Source organism: Phasianus colchicus, chromosome 4 (genome assembly GCF_987193195.1).
Source record: "Phasianus colchicus chromosome 4, bPhaCol1.hap1.1, whole genome shotgun sequence".
Lineage (NCBI taxonomy): Eukaryota > Metazoa > Chordata > Aves > Galliformes > Phasianidae > Phasianus > Phasianus colchicus.
Window position 1 is genome coordinate 50,425,546 of NC_143439.1, and position 19,200 is coordinate 50,444,745.

The following is a 19,200-nucleotide window of genomic DNA, read 5'->3' on the forward strand; positions in this document are numbered from 1 at the left end:
AGAGGAGAGGAGAGGAGAGGAGAGGAGAGGAGAGGAGAGGAGAGGAGAGGAGAGGAGAGGAGAGGAGAGGAGAGGAATTTTCTTATCAGTGTCCACAGTGTTCAGACTTCACTCTTGCAACACGCTTTGAGCATGTCAGTTACACAGCCCAGAGAAAACCACATAATTACAGACACAAAAATAGCGTGTCTAACTGTTCCTGATGAAAAGTGCCTTTTAGCTTTGAGAGCCTGAAAATAAGCAGGCTGTGAAAACTGGAAGCAGTTTTTTCTCACATAGCACCAACCCCCCACCCCTTGCTTTATCTTCTCCCTGATCTGATTTCACCAAGCAGCCGGTGCTCAGTGCGCTCAGCCCTGCATGGGCTCCAGGACACACAATGAAGAGTACAGCAAGCCTGCATGGCCCATATTGTCAGCTTGTGCGTCTCAGGGAAGCCATTTTGCTTCAGCAAGTTGCAAACAAACCTTCAGTTCATCATTTTGTAATATATCATCACAAGTCTTGTGAAGAAAATACAGACAAAATGAGGTTTTCAGTTACAGCGTGAATATTTTCATCCAGCTGCTTCTGAAGCAACTACTCTCCAGAGCTTTCTGGTCCCTAAATCCCAGCATCTCACAGCAGATACCACAGCAGGGCATCCTAGCTTAGCAGTCACTGTTCTTTAACACATAAAAACAGCAACATTAACTGTCATAAACAAAGCTTATCCGGCAAAGAGAGAAAAGAAAAAAAAAAAAAAAGCAATAGAACTTGCTGGCAAAAAATGCTTTACTTTAATGAAACCAGATATTAAACCAGTGAGGTGGAGACCATAATAAAAATGCCTACAAATGTAACAGACTTTAAGACTGACAATGCAAAATTTTGCATGTGATCTTTAATGTTCAAACAGTAACAATGGCTACTTTTAAATTAGGGGGTGCAAGAAACAATATTTTCATTGACAACACATTACAAGAGTTGGGATATTGGAACTTACTTCTTCCAAAAGCCAAAAGATTTTTAAATGAGGAATGAAAATACCTAACATCTGTGTAACTCCATGTAGGTATCAGGCAGTTCAGGTTCTTTTACAAATATGTCAGTTTTAGTGTTCGAGGGGGCTAGGGATTTCCAATGTACACCAAAAGTTTTACAAAGAGAAAGAGAAAATGTAAAGAGAAGAGTGCAGGAAAAATGTATGCTCAGGTGCAGAAGCTTGTGAGGATTTGAAGCTGATAATAAAAACTTACACATGAGACCAGCATGTTTTTATGACCTCACTTGGAATAAGGCTGATGACTATTCACCTGCCTGCGAGTTTTGGGGATTGCTGCAATAACAAGTGTCCCATGCACTACTGCTGCTCAAGGTGCCCATAATGCTGATACTTGTTCACCTATAACACAACTGAGACCATCCCTAGGATTCATAGGAGGAGAATTGTTCCATTTGGAATTTCTCCTCGTGAAGAAGCTCAGATGGAGAACAGAGCATGGAGAAGGGCACCTGACTGATATTTCTGGTATAAACTATCAGTAGGTTAGATCTGAGCTATAAATTATATGCTAAGTAGGATAACTCCCAAAGTCCCACCTTGGATTTGAATCAGACAAGCTTTTGCATCAATTCCAGTTGGAATGCATGAGTCAGGCTTAGTCAGAACAGACACAGTTAATTCTCTTGGGATCCTCATGGAGAGAGAATCATCCTACTGTTTTGTGCAACACCTTCCATGGCAGCATGCTATAAGCCTCAGTTCTGAGCTCACTGAAGGGTGGGGAGGGCAGCAGAAACCTTGGGATGAGACCAATCTGCAAGACCTGTGGGATGGTGTGGGGCAGAGGTTTTGGCACAGATAAGCTCAGGAGTGGGGCCACCACACCACTCACAGGGAATGCACAGTGTGGTGTGTGTTGACCCCACTCTGTCTTCCAGCAGTATGCACTTACACATCTTAAAGTGCCACTTCTTTAGCCTGACTCTCTGTGCAGAAGGGTAACTTGGCCCAAGCAGGTATGTCAGAACTTGGTGCTCAGACTTGCCAAGCTCTCCAGGGCACAACTCCTGCTACAGTCGTTGTTTTATAGAATCCAGGCCGTTATGCTTAGCATGCAAACTCAAAAGAATGTTTTATTTAGCCATTGTAAATATGCACATTCAACACTGCCATGTACTTAATTTTTTTACTGTAGTAGAATCATAGATTCATTGAATTCCTTGAGTTGGAAGAGATCCATAAGGATCGTCAAGTCCAACTCCTGACTCCACACAGGACCACTCAAAAATTAGATTGTTTGCGAGCATTGTCCAGACATTACTTGCACTCCAGCAAATAGGATACTTGTTTCATGAAAACCACTGTTTATAATCAAAATGTGCTAAAAATATGTGAGAATGTTAGTGCTCATGGAAAAAAAATACCATTCATCCCTAGAGAATGAAGTCTTTTGCCTCCAGAATTATGGCAGGAACATGAGAAGTGATGATAGCACAGATTTGTCTCTACCACCCTACCCGCATGGTTAGCCTTGACTACAAGCCAGCCCTTCTGGGGTTGTAACTAGGTCAAGTCTAGGAAGAGTCAGGTTAAGTTCCTCTTGCTTCAGCACATCTCTGACCACAGTGTTGCAGCGGTCTCTATTTTCCCAGGAACAGGACTAAGGTAAGAAAATAAATCTCACAAAGTCAACTATCAAATGTCACAAAGTTTTGATCACTCCTATGCTGGACACAGTGTGTTTGATCACTGTTGGGCAGTAACTCAGGCATGTGTAAGAAGTGCTAGGCTTGCCTGCAGGCCATTTATTATATGGATAGAATTATTTGCATGTTGGTTAGATAGAAATATGAAAACAAATTGTCAGGATTTTACAACAACATATACAAGAATCTTTTAAATAGATACACAGTGGTCAGATTTTATACATTTATACATATACATTAGGTTCTTAGAGTAAAAAAAAAAAAACAAAACACTCGGACAGATACATCAAGAGGGAAGGTTGATCCAGGTGAAGTTTGTTGTGAAATAAATGCAGACAAACCAACAGCTGAGGAACACTGATAACAAAATCTGCACAACTATGATCTGTAAATCTCCAGACTGGGTCTGCTTCAGTCCAAGATGGCAAATTACAAACACAGAGTTGAGAATAAAGGCCCCTGCCTGCATCTGTCGTTTTTAAAGATAGTGCCCATGTGTGTTGGGTAGGGGAACAGAACTGACAGAGCGCACATGTGTTTTACTGGGGCCACCTGTACCATGGTCCTGACAGGAGTCCTCCTGTCTTTGATTCGCTCCCATTATCTCTGCCGCAGCATCTTTGTGCAAAGGCAGAAACAACGAACATAGGCAAACCCACTGCTGGCAGTCCTCAGAAGATCTTGCACTCGTTAATGGAGAAGAGTTTCCGCCTGTTCTGCCTCTTGGCTTGATTGACTGCTGTCCTCACAGCATACTCAAACACCTGCTGCACACCGCGGTTGCTGAGGGCTGAGCACTCCAAGTAGCCTTTGGCTCGCACGTCCTGGGCGAGCCGCTTGCCATCCATCGAGCTGATGCAGGAGGAGCGGTAAGGCCCCGACTCGCGCTGGTCGGTCTGCGTGGCCACTACCAAAACAGGGACGCGGGGCAGATGGTTGCGGATCTCGCCAATCCATTTGCTCCTCAGGTTTAGAAAGGAGTTGTGGTTTGCCACAGAGTAGCACATTAACACCACATCTGCCTGTTGGTAGGAGAGGGGGCGAATGCCTCTGAAGGCATCGCTTCCAGACGTGTCCCAAAGGCCTAGGCTAATCTGCACGCCGTCCATGAAGACATCCACTCCAGTGTTCTCATACACAGTGGGTCTGTAGTTATCTGGAAAAGTGTCAGAGATGAAACGTACCAAGAGAGATGTTTTTCCCACTGCAGAGTCTCCCACCAGCACGCACTTGATAGAATCCAACATTTTATTTAAGACCAGGGCTAAGAACACCGTCCCGGTGCGGCAGAAGCAGGATGCAGAGAGGTCTCAGGGGCTGTCTAGATAACTTCCATATTGGGAGAAGCTGTTCCAAATGTCTTTACTTCTGAAGACTTGATTGTGCCACTTGAGTCTAAAATCCCCTTCTCTCCCACGCGGCTCTGCAGTGCTGTTGGATTTAATTCTTCACTGAGTCAAATGATGTTTCTGAAAGAGGAAAAATAAAATGTCACATTTATAACCTACAGAGAACAGATTGTTCTTCGTCAAGACAAACTTTTCTGGTCAAATTTTTGGACAGCCACGGGGAGTACCCCACACGGAGGATGCTGAACCTTGCCATTCCCTCCCAGCTGGCGGTGTGTGCAACAGCCATTCACATAAATAACTTTCTTGCTGCTCCACAGGGGCTAACAGTCTTATCATCTGTGCCATTCGGCACAAAGACCAGCTTTTTTTTTTTCCCTAATTGTCTAAGGAACTGATGAAATAATGTTCACTTTGGTATAACTGTTCCTGCTTTCAGTGAGACATTTCCTGCCTCTGACTTTAGCAAAGGCCGCCAAAATCCTGAATCCTTCTTAATCAGTCAGTATAGATTCTCTTGAAAACATACTCTTGTCCTCTAGAAGTAGCCACGAGAAAAAAAAAATCACTTCATGAACTGATTAGACAGTTCAAGCTATTCTGTAACGAGCAGCAATGCCAAACTGCTTGTGACAGCAAGGAAGCAAAGACTTCAGATATGAATCTTGACTGGCACGATCCTGAACAGTTTTCAAAAGCAATGTAGGATTCATAGCAAAAATTAAAAAAAAATTCCAAATGTTTCTTACAAATCGATTCCAACAAGCAAGAAGCACAAGCCAAGGAAAATCACACCAGTAATGCTGGCCTACTCAGGCAATTTTATCATGAGGGGATGCTGTTGCCCTAACATTTATTTAGCCTGTTGTAAAACTGAACTGAGAGTACCTATGCAATTGGTACATATGGAATTGCTTTTGAGCTCCTGCCAGCATTCAGTCAAATTTTCTTATTTTGAAAGTATTCATCTTTCCCACTGGCTATGTGCAAGATTCATCACTCATGTATGGCTGCATAAAAATGCTACAAAAGTCACCAACTGCAAAACCAAATGAAAATAAGGTCTGCAAACTGTTTAAAACTGCTTAAAAAATATCACTGGCTAATGTCCTGCATGTGTTACACAGATAAGGTATTTCTGTCTCCTTCACATTTGAAAAGAGAAGCCTCACCATGAGGTTACTTGCTCAGAAATGAAGATGGCCACAAAAAGTACATACTGGATATTACAGTAAGACTTTCACTACACTAACTCCGCCACCACTCCACATTTCTAGGACACTCAAAGCTTTGGTTTATCTCACAGAGGAAAAAAAAAGAAAGAAAGAAAAAAAAAACAAAGGAAAAGCAAAGCAGTAGGTGAGCCTAGAGAGAACATTTCTACAAGCGTTGCCAACTGCTGCTGGCAACTCCCCTCCTTCCATTTTGCAACGAGGCATCCTCCCACCTCCTCACATACCTCCTCTCACGCTGCCAGCATGCCTGCGTTTCTCCCACCCGACACATCAGCTGGAGGAAGCTGTGCCAGAGCTCAGATGGGGCATGTTGCTTTATAGCAGTGGCACCGGGGCTACGGGGCGGGTTTGTGCTTCCCGAAGTGACGGGTGTTTGCAGGAGCCTCTGCGACAGACGTCACTTCCTCGTCGGTTGCTCACCATCGTGGCCACTTCTAGGAAGTGGGATGGAGGCCGAGACTGGCACTGCTGCCTGCCGGGAACTGCATGGGCTGCTCTGCCAGACCGAGTGCTGGTGGCAGCAGCTGGACGCTCAGCTTTAAGGCTTCAACAGGGACAACTTTCCTCTTACTCCTTTGTTCCCCAATCAAGCACGCAAGGGAACGAAACAAGATATTTGCAAAAGGTAACTATGAACATTCAAAAAGCAGGCACAGGATACGTGGTACAATTATTTAAGTGCATCACTGTCTTTCCTTCAGGGTATTCCACTTCAATATTGTGTCAGCAGTACAGTTTTAAAACACCACCATTCACCACAAGCCAGTAGCACATGATTCAGACAAAAGTGTGTGCTCCCAGGAAAAACACAGCGTGTACCAGGTCTTCTCCTCAGAACAAATATTTCCCTCATATAGGAACTCTTAAACACCTTTAGTTTCACTATTTTGTGTATATTTGAATGTAGGGAAAAATTAGAATGCCCAAGCACAACTTCTGCAATTTCACAAACACCAAAGCAGATTAGGATAGATAAAAGAACTGTTGTTCTTTGAACACAGCTTGGTGATAACCAGGTCTAATTTTACTGGCAGTTTTACAAAGAAAATATACAAATGGTTAAATCCCAGAAAAGGCTAGTCAACACACAGTAATAAAAGACAAAGTAGTCCACTGTGACAGTGCAGAGATATTTAAAGCAAATAAAATCATAGAATATCCCAAGTTGGAAGGGATCAGTAAGGATATAGCTCACTGATAAACTGTACACAACTGGGCTCATGTTCTGGTCCCGGGGGCAAACCGGAGTCAGTCCTGATCTTGCCTTTCTTTGCAGCCAGCTGGAGTTCACATGCTATCGTGTATAGCAGGGACTGTGTAAGTGCATATTGGAGAGGTGTGTTAAAGCACACGTGTAGCCTGTCATTGACATGGCCTCAGGATAGGAGAAGTAGTAATGTATTAAAATGATTACATAAGCTCATCTTAATTAATGGAAAAACCTTTAGATGAAACATCAATAGAAAACAATGTCCTTTAAAGGACAGGCCAGTACAGGGCACCTCTACCCATCAGTATACAGACGGTTGTGTAAATACTTGCAAAAGCTTTGGTTCCCTCCTCTAATACTATGTTACAGTCTTGGTCTGACACTACACCAGTTAAAATCTTGCCTTGCCTGCACAAAAGCTTGGAATCACATGTGGCTGAGTTTCAGCTGCTGAAGGATTTCTTTCCAACAATTTGTTTCCCTAATTTTACTAATTCTATCAAATCCATTTTGTATCTGGAATTCCAGATATAAACATGTTACTTATTTTTATGCTATTTTGGCTATGTTTTCCTCACTTGTAAAAACAACAAAATGTATTTACATAACATGGTGAAGGTTTTTATAATATTAAGCATAAGAATATATATCTCATTCTGATGCAGTCATTACAAAAAGGGACTGAATCAAAGTTTATCAGCTGAACCAAATGGGATTTTCATTTATGCCAGGGCAGTTTCTGGCATCTTCTGTAAGGTCACTGTGAGTGTGGCTCAATGTGGTGAAACATCTGCAGGGGATGGACAGTATCTTGTGATGGGAGGAAAGAAGAAGGGTTGGGAAGCCTTGATTTTAAAACCTACCTTGTATATGGATTGTGCAGCCAGTTACACATGGACTCAGAAGAGATTAGTTCATATATAAGCAAAACCATGTAGGCAAGACAACAGGCTTTTTAGACATTACCCTGATCTGGCAGTCACAAAATGCTTCAGAGATCTAAGGCAATTAACATGCTAACTATTATTGTCCTTATCCGGTTCCTACCACAATTATACCTTACTGCAGTTCCTGTTGATATCAGGATAAGAGCAGGCTAATTTTTCAGCTTGAACACTGTGTACAGTAGCTCCTGAAGAGAACTGATGCTGAGAGGAAGCAAAAATATTTGTACTAATAAAAAAAAAAAGAAGTTGAAAACCCCTGGAGACACTTCCAGTTTCTATGCAATGCTTGATTGCACACTGTCTTTGCCTGCACGTATTCCTCCTTAAGTCTCACCTCAAACAGAGATGAGGTCTGCAAAGCCAGAGTCTACAGCATATTTCCACTAGGTGGTTATAATCACAGCTCATTCCAGCTGTGCTGCAGATGCATAAAAAGTGTCATCATGTCTCTTATTTAGAGACCCTCAAGGACAGGAAGAAGATGTGGAGACTACTGTCAGTGACCAGACAGCACAGAGCTTTATGCCTCCACCTCTACAAGTACACTGAGTGGGGCCTGGGAGCACCTCCTGTGAGCAGGAGAAAGAAGAGGAAGAAGAAAGAGGAGGAGGAGGGTGGGCAGAAAATCAAGAGAGAGTAGAGAAGCCACTGCCTGGTTAGGGGCGACACTCAGAAGATGCAGCAGGGAGATTGATGCCTCTGACACTGTGGATCCAGTCTGCATGACCTGCTAGATCACCGGGTCACCAATGTCACGCCACCCTGTTTTCAGCTCCATGAGCAAATCATACATGCTTTGCTCAAACACTGCTGCCACAGCATGGGGCTCCTGAAAACCTGTGCATTGACTGCAGTCTGTCTGGAGATTGCCTCTGGTCTGCAAGCAAATGGCCCCTTGCCGCCAAGTCTCCTGTCGCATAATCATTAATCTGCTGCTCTGACATTTGCATTAACTGCCTCCTGTTTTTTAATCCTATTTTAAGATTATTTTGATCTATCACACCAAGTAGCCCTGGTCTTGCTGGTCTAAGAAACTGCCTCCATTTCTTTTCAGACAGCGTCACCGTTGCAGTCCATCCTGCTATTCAGTGATGGTACTGCTGCCACTAACGGGAATTGGCACACAGGCTATACCTTTGCAAGGTGCTGCATCTTTTCCCCAAAATACTCCACCAAAAAAAATCCAAATTCACTTTCCAAGCAAGCTATCACAGGCTCCATTGCTATTTCCCAGCCCAAGAGCAAGATGGAAGGTTATTGACCAGCTGGTGCTTCAGCCCTCCGCTGTGTTTATGACAATCTCTCAATGTTTTTTGCTACTTTAAAGAATTGTGAGGATGCCTAGAAGCTTGTAGGAGAGCTTTATACAGATATTCTAACCCTAAATACAATGATACCTAGGCTTCCTAAAGTTGGCAGTGCAAGCAACACCCAATGAACCCACATTTTCAAAGTCAAGATGTCTTGCATTCTCAAAAATTTTTTTTCCCACAATTATATAAAATTGCAGTCATAACAACTTAGAAATTTTTCAATCATTACTTTATTCACAAAACTGAAAATCTGCTTCTGTTTTACAATTTGAGCACTTCATTTTGAAAAGAATGCGAAACTAAAATTTAAAAAAAAAACATCAGTTCATCAAATTTGTAGAAAATGGATGGACACTTCCCTAGGAACTTCTAAGAAAATTACTGTTGGATGGATACAATGGCCAAAAATTAAAAGTCAGTTGCTTTGTTTGGCAGTTTTAACAACTGAAACTGAAGGGAAGGATTTATGATCAGATATTCTTGCTTACTCTTGCTTCTTATAATAAAGTCTTGCTGACTTTATTAGTATTAGTAAGTGAGCACAAGTAGTCAGATTTAAAATAAAAACCCTCATTCTGAGACTGGGAAGTCTTGCTATAAAACAATGACAAATACAGATCAATGTTATTTGGAATGAGACAAGAGTCCTAGTAAAGGGATGAAAGCTTTCCTCATAAAAGAATGTACGTAGGTCACTCACTCCGAAATCATTGCCTCCTTCTTCTTTCCATGGAACCATGGAAAAGACAACAGATACAAAGAGTACAATAATACCATTAGACTGAGCAAATTCTCGGCTACAAAACACTATTTCTTAACATAGTCACCACCATTAGTTATGCATTTTCACCAGTGATGAACAAGAACCGATATTCCATGCCTATAAAAATTGGTAACAGCATAGATGACCTACTGTTGCTACTGCTGAAACACACCAGCCACTGCCTCACTGTGCTCACGTCCACTGTTTGGTCCCCATAAATGTTCAGCAAGCATCAGTGAATGTCAATGGGTACCATTTTTTCTGCATGAAGGGAATTCAGTGACACAACGTTGCTTCATATGCAATACCACGCCGGACACCATTTTGTCAGAGCGCCCCTCTGCTGCCATCTGTAACGGAATATTGGTGGGAAGATGCAGCCTCTATTGCCATACCACCAACATCCACCTCTGACATCGTGGGCCAAAATAATAAAATTGGAGGCACTGCCTTCGGAGCAGCCCTCACGTATGTTTGCACAGATGCTTACACAGGTGTGTGATAGTATCATTATTTATATATATAAGTACTGGATAATGACAAACCTGAAGATATAATCAGTTTTTTTATAGACACTAAGAAAAACTATTCAACAATTCTTTTAATTAACCAATTAAATAACAGAAATATTTATTTATCTTCAAGAACACTTTATACGCAATTAATCACACTTTGATTCAGCTACTTATAAATTAAGCATGAACTCAAATAATTAGAACTGCTCTAAAAATTAGCAAAAAGACTTATGTATTGATTCGAGATCTTAAATTCAATACAAGTCAATTCTGCAGCACTAAGTACATGCTTCAAAATTCAAGCCATGAGTCTAAAGCCATTCTTTGCCCATGTTTATGGCAGAGTAAACTACAGTCTTGTAGTATTCAAAGTGCTGGAGGACATTTTAAAAACAGACACATTTTCAAGATAAATTTTGCATCCTCTCCAAATACAACATGGGTAAGCCTGATGCAGGGGGTAAGACCCTTCACAGAGGACTGGCCCATTTTCTGCTCAGCCTGGTCCAACAGCCTCCAAAGCCAGCAACACATTGTGCCCAAAGTGTTGCATGTGCCCTTGCACTTACCAAGTGTTTCCCATCTTCAAGATACAGGGTATGTCACTTTCTTTTCCCACTCTTCTCTGCGACAACATTTCTTTCCTGCTCTTAAACAGTGAAGAAATCCTTCTCGAGCCTCAGCATACACACAGCCTTAAATAGAACAACTACTGTGCAAATGTCACGCACGTATATGCTCAAGCACTGACATGCTCCAACCATCTGCCTGTCTACATCCCCTCATAGGCTCTGCCTCTGTACACATACACACGTATATCTGTATATACATTCACCGCCGACTACACCGCAGAACTACTTTTGTGTCCAGATGGGGATGCAGACACGCCTGCAGATGAGCACAGACAAAGTGCTGTGCTCTGACTACTGCACTACCAGACATCCCAAATGGCCCCAATATCAGAATGGGCTCCAGTCCTAAGGCAGAGCTCCGCACACCCCTAAGTAGCTGCATCGCAGCCAAACCGAACGATACAGGTGGTGCAGTATTTGATATCTGACTTCAAGGAGTCAAATACTCCGTGTGTAGAGTTATTCACAAGTGGAAAGGTTTGCAGCTTTGGGCCCCAAACCACTTCAAATTTTTCATGTCACATCCTCTTTTTAACACAGTTCACCTTTCTTGAAGTTTGAGGCGAATCAAAAGAACGCTCACAACATATTTTTGTAGATATTTTTTTTCAGGCTTAACTCTTCAAAAAAAAAATTTTTTTTTTTTTTTTTTGAGTTTAATGAGAAGCACTCTTTTATTTCCAACTTCCAACAAAGATGTGCTCTCTTTCCAGCAAGCTTACCCCTTTTCCTGTTTCTGCAGGTGGTTTGACCCCCTGCAGGCACATGCATAATGTACACAAAGAATCCATTTTTATCTCACACACAGTTAATATCCATGACTTTCATATAAGGATAATTTCTTGTAGAATAAAGCACTATCTGCTACCTGAATGCATGGGATGTATGTGCACATATATGGAAAATAAATCAAAATAAATCAGTATATTTTTTAAAAGCATAAATATTGCAATAATTAATCTATGCATATATGTACAAAAATTTGACATCCACAGATACATGTATGTATATATAGATATGTATGTATACATACACTGAAACTCGTTCATTTGCAGATGACTTTGCTATCGATTGCTATATGAAACATATTAAGATATTTCATCCTCATTTTAAAATCTACGTGCAGATTTTGCATCAAACAATGGATATGTTACTGAAACGACTTAATTTTTTTTTTAATTAAAAAGTAATGGTCACGGTCTTCACATTGCTTTATTTCTATGTATAGGTGTGCACATGTGTTCGTATCCACACAAAGAGCAATGACCACTCAGCTAGATCTGGAATTGCAATAGCATAGGTATAAGACTGATTATATAAGGAAAGAAACACACATTCATACATCTTAAACAATTGCTTTTCTACCGTACACACCGCCATTGCAGTTTTAGTTACATCATTATAACGACGGTAAGTTGCTGTTAAGCAGATACATGAATTTACATTAAATCCCCCAGATGCGCAGCATGGTGAAATGCTAGAACTAATGACCCGGCACCCCACAGACACACCTGTGTTCCCAGAGAAGAGGGCTCTCTCTCAGGCCCATGCTGAGCCCACAGCTGCAGAGGCTGCCTGAAGTGTGGTTTGGCTCCAACCTGGGCAGCATCACGCTCCTGTCCTGCGCTTGCACGGCACCCAACCTTCTTGATCATGTCCCTTAAATGCTACCAAGTGATCGACATTACCAGTATAGCTAGCAGCTAATACAGAACAGTACAGCTGACATAACGCCCTCCTCAGCGTTGAAAAAAATTGGAAAACATTCATTCTACTATTTCAACCTCTGTGGATCCCTCACAAGATCACCAAGGTTACTGTTAGACGTCTATTTGGATGTAACTTTGCTCTGTGCTTATGAAATATCTATCACAATAAGTAGGCTCTCATCCCATGTCTTCTCCCCTAACCCTGGAGGTTCTCCATGTTCATTAAATTAAGCATTTACCAAAGTTTGATTTCAGTGAGAGGTAAAGGTGGAGATGGAAAACATTAGAACAGAATTATCACGTTTGACAGAAGATTATTTTTGCATATTTTGTGATCAGAATAAAAAATGTTAAATCTATATGTTTTTTGAGCAGCAAATTATAACTTGTCATTTGATGTAACAATTCAGAATAATGACTTCTTGCTAAGATGTGTAGTGGTTGGTTTTATTTTTCGCTTCAGGAAGAATGTCCCAGATCACTCATTGCATCCCAGGGTTCTGTTTGTTCTGTTCTGATGAATGCAAACTGCGAGTTAATGAGCAAAGCCAGAGTAAGTAAAACAATTTGATTGGTTATTAATTTTATAACACTGAGAAACTGGCTGACAATTTTAGGTTTTCTCCTTAGGATAGCCAGCAAGAAAAACAGTTTAAAATCTATTTAAAATCTTCACCTAGATTTCACCTAGAGAGAAACAGCCAAACATCAAAATTCATTTTGAAATTTTGTGTATGTGTACATCGATTAAAATGTACACACAAATATAAAAAGAGCTGACTCAGAAACAATGTCAGTCACTGTGCACGTAGAAAGTGCAGTACAAAACATACGGTTATCACCTTTCCCACTTTTGTTGATTTAAGGTCTTGTTTTATAAATTAAAAAAGGCGTTGGCATCCATAGTCTAGCCCACAGCTCAGTATTCCTGCACCAGGCACAATACTAAAAGCAGAGTTTATGTTATAGATAGAAATTGTTGTCTTAGTGGGTTTTTTCGTTTTTTAGTTTTGTTTTTTTTTTGCTACATAGCCTCCCCAGAATTCCTTAGTTGCAGTAAACTAAATTAAACTCAATAAAAGAGTAAGCTCCCTTCACTTTTCCCCAAATCCAATACTTAATCTCATGTCCCTTTTATATAAGATAATAAAATGTGACATTGCAGACGGCAGCGAGTCATATGGAATAGGTTAAGAGGAGAAAAGGCTCTGCTCTACCACCAGAAATAATATATAAATCCTTCTCACCTATTGTTCAGTTTAATACTTTGAGAAGCCGCTTCAGATACTGGAAGCTGATGTCTATTTGGTTTAAAGATCATGCAAATCCCCATGCTATGGTAAACCTTAATGAAGAGTTTCGCTTTTTCAGTGGGAAGCATAGAAAATGACACTCCTTGATTTTTACATACTTTGCATGAGAATGATCACATGAAAAAAAATGAGAGAGATTTTAGGAGAGCCACATTTGAACATTATGCAAACATTTTTTGTGCTTTATTTTTGAATTCTGGGAGACTTGATTTAAACTCAGGCATTTTACACATCAACTTTTCATCCAGAATTAAAACTCCACTTGAAAGAGACGTGAAATTTAAAACTAGCATCTAGACTAATGAGGACAAAAGAAATTACATGAGGGATATTTAAGACATATGTTTTCATAATATATTTTTGTGAGAAAAACATAAGCACACCAAGGAGCCTAACAGATTTCAAATAAATCGCTAATTCAATAACTGAATTTTAGAGAATTTACCAGGTTTTTTTAAGCACAGTTACTAAGTTTAAAAAAGCATGTTGCAAATAAACTGTGTGTCCCCTGGCATGTCTTTCAGCAAATAAGGAAAGCTGGATGGAAAGATTTTGTATTTCAACGAAAGCGTGCACAGCAGAGAATCAAACCGGCTAAACCACGTAGGGGTCTTGTTCTCATACAGGAGAAACAGCGTTATCTGTAGTTTGACTTAAACTAGGATAACCTTCAAAAGCAAATGCTTGGCACTCATGAGGAGAAGAGGTATCACCAGCTGGTCAAACATCCCCAAATGGGCTGGCTGTATCAGCTCTTGAGACTGCTATTCCGTGCTCGTGTGCGACAAATGGCACGGTACACTGTGCTCAACCACAGCCCTTCGTGCTGACTTCTGCTGGGCAAGGTGTTCGTACCCTTTCCGGCACATGTTGGGTCTTTCCTACGTGATGTGTCACAGCCCCTTTGGGGAAACCCCCGAGCCATAGCAGATGAACCCATGGTTTCCAGCGAATTCCTACAGCTGGTAATTTCATCCAATAAATGCCAGCGTGCCAGGTCAACACCACACTCACCGGTCAGAAATTTGCACTTTGTAGCATCTGAGAGAGAGGATCAAATACAATTCCTTGCGCAAAAGGCATCTTGGTTCTCCCCGCAATGGGAGAAATATCAGCACACAGCTGTCCTTCAGCCAGCCTCCAGCACTGCCTCCAGATCTGCAGCAACCATGGCTCCACACTCCTCTAATACCCATTCCTCTTACACCCAATACGCCAAGGCTGCCTACTAGTGAATTCCACCACTCACGTCCACTGCTGCATTGCAGAGGTTCTTCTGCCTCACAGTGCTTCTCCTTCTACTGATATCAAAGCTTTGGAAAAGTGAGGAATGTTTTCCTCATTTCTTTACTGACACCAGAAATGAAGCACAATATAAGTCTGCTAAACAGATTATGAAACCATGTTTGGTTTTGTGGAGAAGTGTTGCAGAGAAGACCACAGATTGTGTTGTTACATTGCTTTGCAGTATTTCTTATATTTGTGTGATCCTGCGCAGGATTTGTGCATTGCTTTAAAAGTGAGCTTGAGACAGCAGCAGCCAACTTTCCATTCTAGACTACCACCACTTGGGTTATCCCAAGACTGTGCAGCTGTTAGCATTTTCTGTGTCATGGAAACGGTTAAAAACAGAATTACTAAAATCACACACCACTGGCCAGAGTGAGAACCTAATTTGGAAATGATGTTACACTGTGCAGAGTGATGCCTGAAACTCAAGACTTTGAAACAGGCAAGTTTCACAGTTATTCATTTTATTTTTTTCCAAACAAAGCTCAAAAGTATTATAAAAACTACTGTAATATTTTCGGCGTATAAGCACTGCCAAATTGAATTCATTACTTGAACAATGCAGTCAATAATACCTGCCTGTAGATTCACACTGCCAACGTTTTACAAAGAAAATGGAAGCATTCAGTTTAGAGAGATGTTCTTCAATGAAAATCCTTTTCATTTACAGCTCTTAACCCAGCTGCTGCTGTGTATCCGAATGGCACAGAAATAACAGGAAGAGAAACAGCAGACACTCATCTCTCTGCCTCAGTGTCCTCCTAATGGGTTATGAGAAATAACTTGGAGGAAAGGCCACAAGTTCTTCCGCTGATGCTGTACAGGATGGGCCAGAGGCTTAGCCTACAAGTCTGCCACCACAAACTCTGCTAATTTCCTGCAAGTTCTGAGTATACTGCAAAGTGCCCACTTGCACTGCTGAGGATCTGTATGGTTTGCTCCTATCTGTGCAAGAGATTTCCTCCTGATACCACTGGCAGATGTGATCAGGTGATGCAGCTTTAGATGCCAGCCACTGCTGTTGGGTCCACGCAGCAAGCAGATGGCTTCTGTTTCATCCTCAAACTGAGCCACAATCTCTGCATGCAAACATTTGCTTGTGAAAGCCGGTTACCAGCTGGGAAAAGTATCTTAAGTAACTTTCTATAAGTGAGGTCCCAGTTTCATGGTTTTATCATGCTGCACGATATAGGGACCGTTCTCTGACACAGCTGGCCATGGAGGGACTGATCCTTTTCTACAGGCCCATCTTACACTGCTTTAGAACAGCAACATTCCCTTAACATGGGATTAAGTGTCAATAATTTACAGCCACTTTGCCCTGCTGATGGACTACAAATTTAGGTCTTGCTATATCTCAGAGTCAAGCCCATTTTTTCTGTTTTAATTCTTTGCTCTGGACCTTAGGCAGCAAGCAGAGCTTACTTATAAAAACACATCTTTTATGTAAATATGAAGCTACTGCTTTTCCTGGTTCCTGACACCTAATCTAGTGCTTATATACCTGGGCATCACGCCCCACCAAGGCCCAGTCTCTCAGTGAAGCAGGAAGCAAGCAAATGCAGAGCTTTTTAACCCAGCAGAAGCTGCCAAAGGCCCAAACATGGTATCCTCACCAAGTCTGTGCCCACCTTTACTTGTGTGATACCTCTTCAGACCTGCATTTGAAAACTGATTTTACATCTAAAGTCAAGCGAATATATTCATATGGTCTTTTCTATTCAAATATTTGCAAATAACCATTGATCAAAATGGCATATTTTAGAAGGATCAAACACGAAGATGGGTGGCACAATGCAAAATCCCACCATGTTCTGACAGCAGAGCAGAAAGGCACGTACTGACACCAAACAAACGCTGGTAGATCTGCCTGATAACAACCAGCTAATCTCACTTATCCTACCTTTCCCCCACAACTGTTTTCTTCAAGGTAAATCCTGTGTTCAAGCCGTCCTCCTGCAGATGCCACAGCTCCACTCCTGTCCCATTCACAGGTGGAAGCTCAGCTGAAAGAAGTGGGCAAGTCTTAAGCCTGCTTCAGATTCTGCATGGGGACCTGTGCCAGAGGGTTGGTGCTGGCTCTGTATGCTCCCTCTTCATTCACCTGTGAGCAGAACGTAGAAATGTGCGTGCACAGATCTGCGCACAAGTACACACTGCTCTCAAAAGTAATCCCACAGGGCACAGCCAGCTCGGAAGCAGCCAAGAAGCAGCTGTGGGGTGAGATGAACGCAGGCAGCTATGCCTGCAGCCACGCGGACAGCAGCACAGCCCTTCTTCCACTGCTGCACCCAGTGGGCCAGCTGCTGGGAAACCAGAGCCAGTGACAGAGATCTCAGCAAATTAAATGTACTTCCAATCTCACTTCAGTCCTAAGAACCTAAATTTCACCTTTCTCAGGTTCTCACAATGATACTTTCATCTAAATTTGTTCTGAAACTTTCAAGAGAAGGCAGAATGCTTTCCTTATCACCACGGTGTACTCCACAACTGAGGAAGAAAGCCATACCTGGAGATAAAGATGCCCATTGCTCCTGGCTTCATGCTTCTTACAGCAGCAATGGGGTCTGAATCAGACCCACTATTTTCAGAATAATTCACGTTTTCTCTGTTTTTCCGTATATTGGTAAGCATTTCAAACAGTGGTATGGCATGGCCCATCATGCCACTTTTCCTTGTTTATACAGGGCCTGTTTGTGCTGAAGTAGGAACAAACTCAGCGACAAACAGAAATCCCAAAGATAGATGGGGTGGGATGAGACCGGCACTTAACAGAGTATCACGGTGCTGGGGACGAAACAGACGGTATAAAGTAGAACCAATCACATACATCCATTTCACAAATTTACTAATAAAAGTAATGCAAAGATATTGAATTTGATCCAGAATCCAAACTCGAGTTATGACATTTAGAAGAAAGAGAAAGAACTTACCAGAGGCAGGAAGCGGAGCGCGGCTGTTATAATAGATGTTACGGAAGTCAGCTACTGGGAGCAAGGGCGGAGAGAAAATGAAGAGCGGAGATCTGTGCTCTCGGGTTTTCAGACGGACTTCTTTTTTTAGCAGATTCAAAAAATTATATTACAAAGACAGAAGGGGGAAAAAAAGCAAGCGGTAAGCAGAGACCGCTGCACGTACAGGCCACAGTAGCCGGGGCTGGGCCGGCAGAAAGCGGTCCCAGATGTGCTGTGACGAGGAGCAGCGCAGGGCTGAGGGTACGTCAGCTTCCTGGTGAGCTCCGCGCTGCCTGTGTGGGTTTGGTTGCGGGCTGATGTGTGAGCGTCCCGCTGCTGGGGGCTGGGGCAGCACAGCTGTGGCCTGCAGCACGCTTGCTCTTTGCAGGCTGCTGCTCCCAGGGCTGCTCGAGGCACAGTACAGCCTAGCAACATCTAGCTGACCCTCTGCAAGCTGAGGGCAGGCATTTTCAGGTTGGCTGTAGGGCTTTGCCTGAATTCAGTGAGGATTGCCCCACACCGTATGTCAGAACAAGTACGCTGACCAGCAGCAGCAGTGAGGGACCGCGGGCATGGAGAAACCTGCCCAGCACAGGCAGCTCGAGCAGGCCAGGCTCTCACGGCATCCAGCATTCCTGCTACAGCACTCCAAGGAGAGTTTCAGGATTTCCAGTGGCTGGCCCACAGTCCATAGTGCAGAAGCCGTGAGCACTTCCCACTTCCGAGCTCCCTGCATGCTCTTTCCTGCCTCAACCCCCGTGTGTTCAAGGATCCCCCTGTCCATCCTGTCTTTCCCACAGTGACAGCATCTGGCTGCAGCGAGCAAGAGCTGGCACAGGACACTACATGGCTGCCCCTGAGCCAAATGTGAGGAGCCTGACCCTGCCCGGAGTGGGGGCCGGCTGCTCCTCAGCCACACACGGCAGTGGATCTCCTGGCAGCCTCAAGACCAGCCTCTGAGACAGAACCTGAGACCCTCCCAGAAAATATTCTTGGCCCATTTTTGGGACAGCTCACTCCTGACCATTTCTTGTCACATTGCAGGAATAAGTGCCAGATCCAAGACAAAAGCCACGCATTTTGTGTTCACTACAGGATGGGAATGCTCTGACGAAGAGAGCTAACGAATTTCTCCACAACACCTTTATCCGGGTATAACGCATTCCCATATAAAGTTGTACTGCTTCCAAGAATGATTAAAAAAATAAAATAATAAAAATTCAGAAACAAATTCAGTTAATTATCAGTAGGGATGAAGACAAGTAAAGGCAGCTCACAG

General features: G+C 42.5%; 1 protein-coding gene across 4 annotated transcripts; it reads right to left on the bottom strand.

The window, feature by feature from the left end:
* Positions 1 to 843: 843 nt before the first annotated feature.
* RHOH (ras homolog family member H) lies at positions 844 to 18,225 on the bottom strand. Of its 4 annotated transcripts, XM_031588505.2 has the most exons (3): positions 17,901 to 18,225; positions 16,871 to 17,071; positions 844 to 4,160 (listed from the first exon to the last, which is right to left on the bottom strand). In XM_031588505.2, the coding sequence occupies exon 3, from the start codon at positions 3,936 to 3,938 to the stop codon at positions 3,363 to 3,365; it is 576 nt and encodes a 191-aa protein (XP_031444365.1). In that variant the 5' UTR covers positions 3,939 to 4,160; positions 16,871 to 17,071; positions 17,901 to 18,225; the 3' UTR covers positions 844 to 3,362. The 4 variants fall into 4 exon arrangements, with proteins under 4 accessions (XP_031444365.1, XP_031444364.1, XP_089995666.1 ...); XM_031588504.2 differs by lacking the exon at positions 16,871 to 17,071; XM_090139540.1 differs by lacking the exons at positions 16,871 to 17,071; positions 17,901 to 18,225 and adding an exon at positions 10,593 to 11,256.
* Between the last annotated feature and the right edge of the window lie 975 nt (positions 18,226 to 19,200).

Coding starts and splice junctions, on each gene's coding strand:
- RHOH (XM_031588504.2), bottom strand. CDS start 3,938: ATGTTGGATTCTATCAAGTGCGTGCTGGTGGGAGACTCTGCAGTGGGA.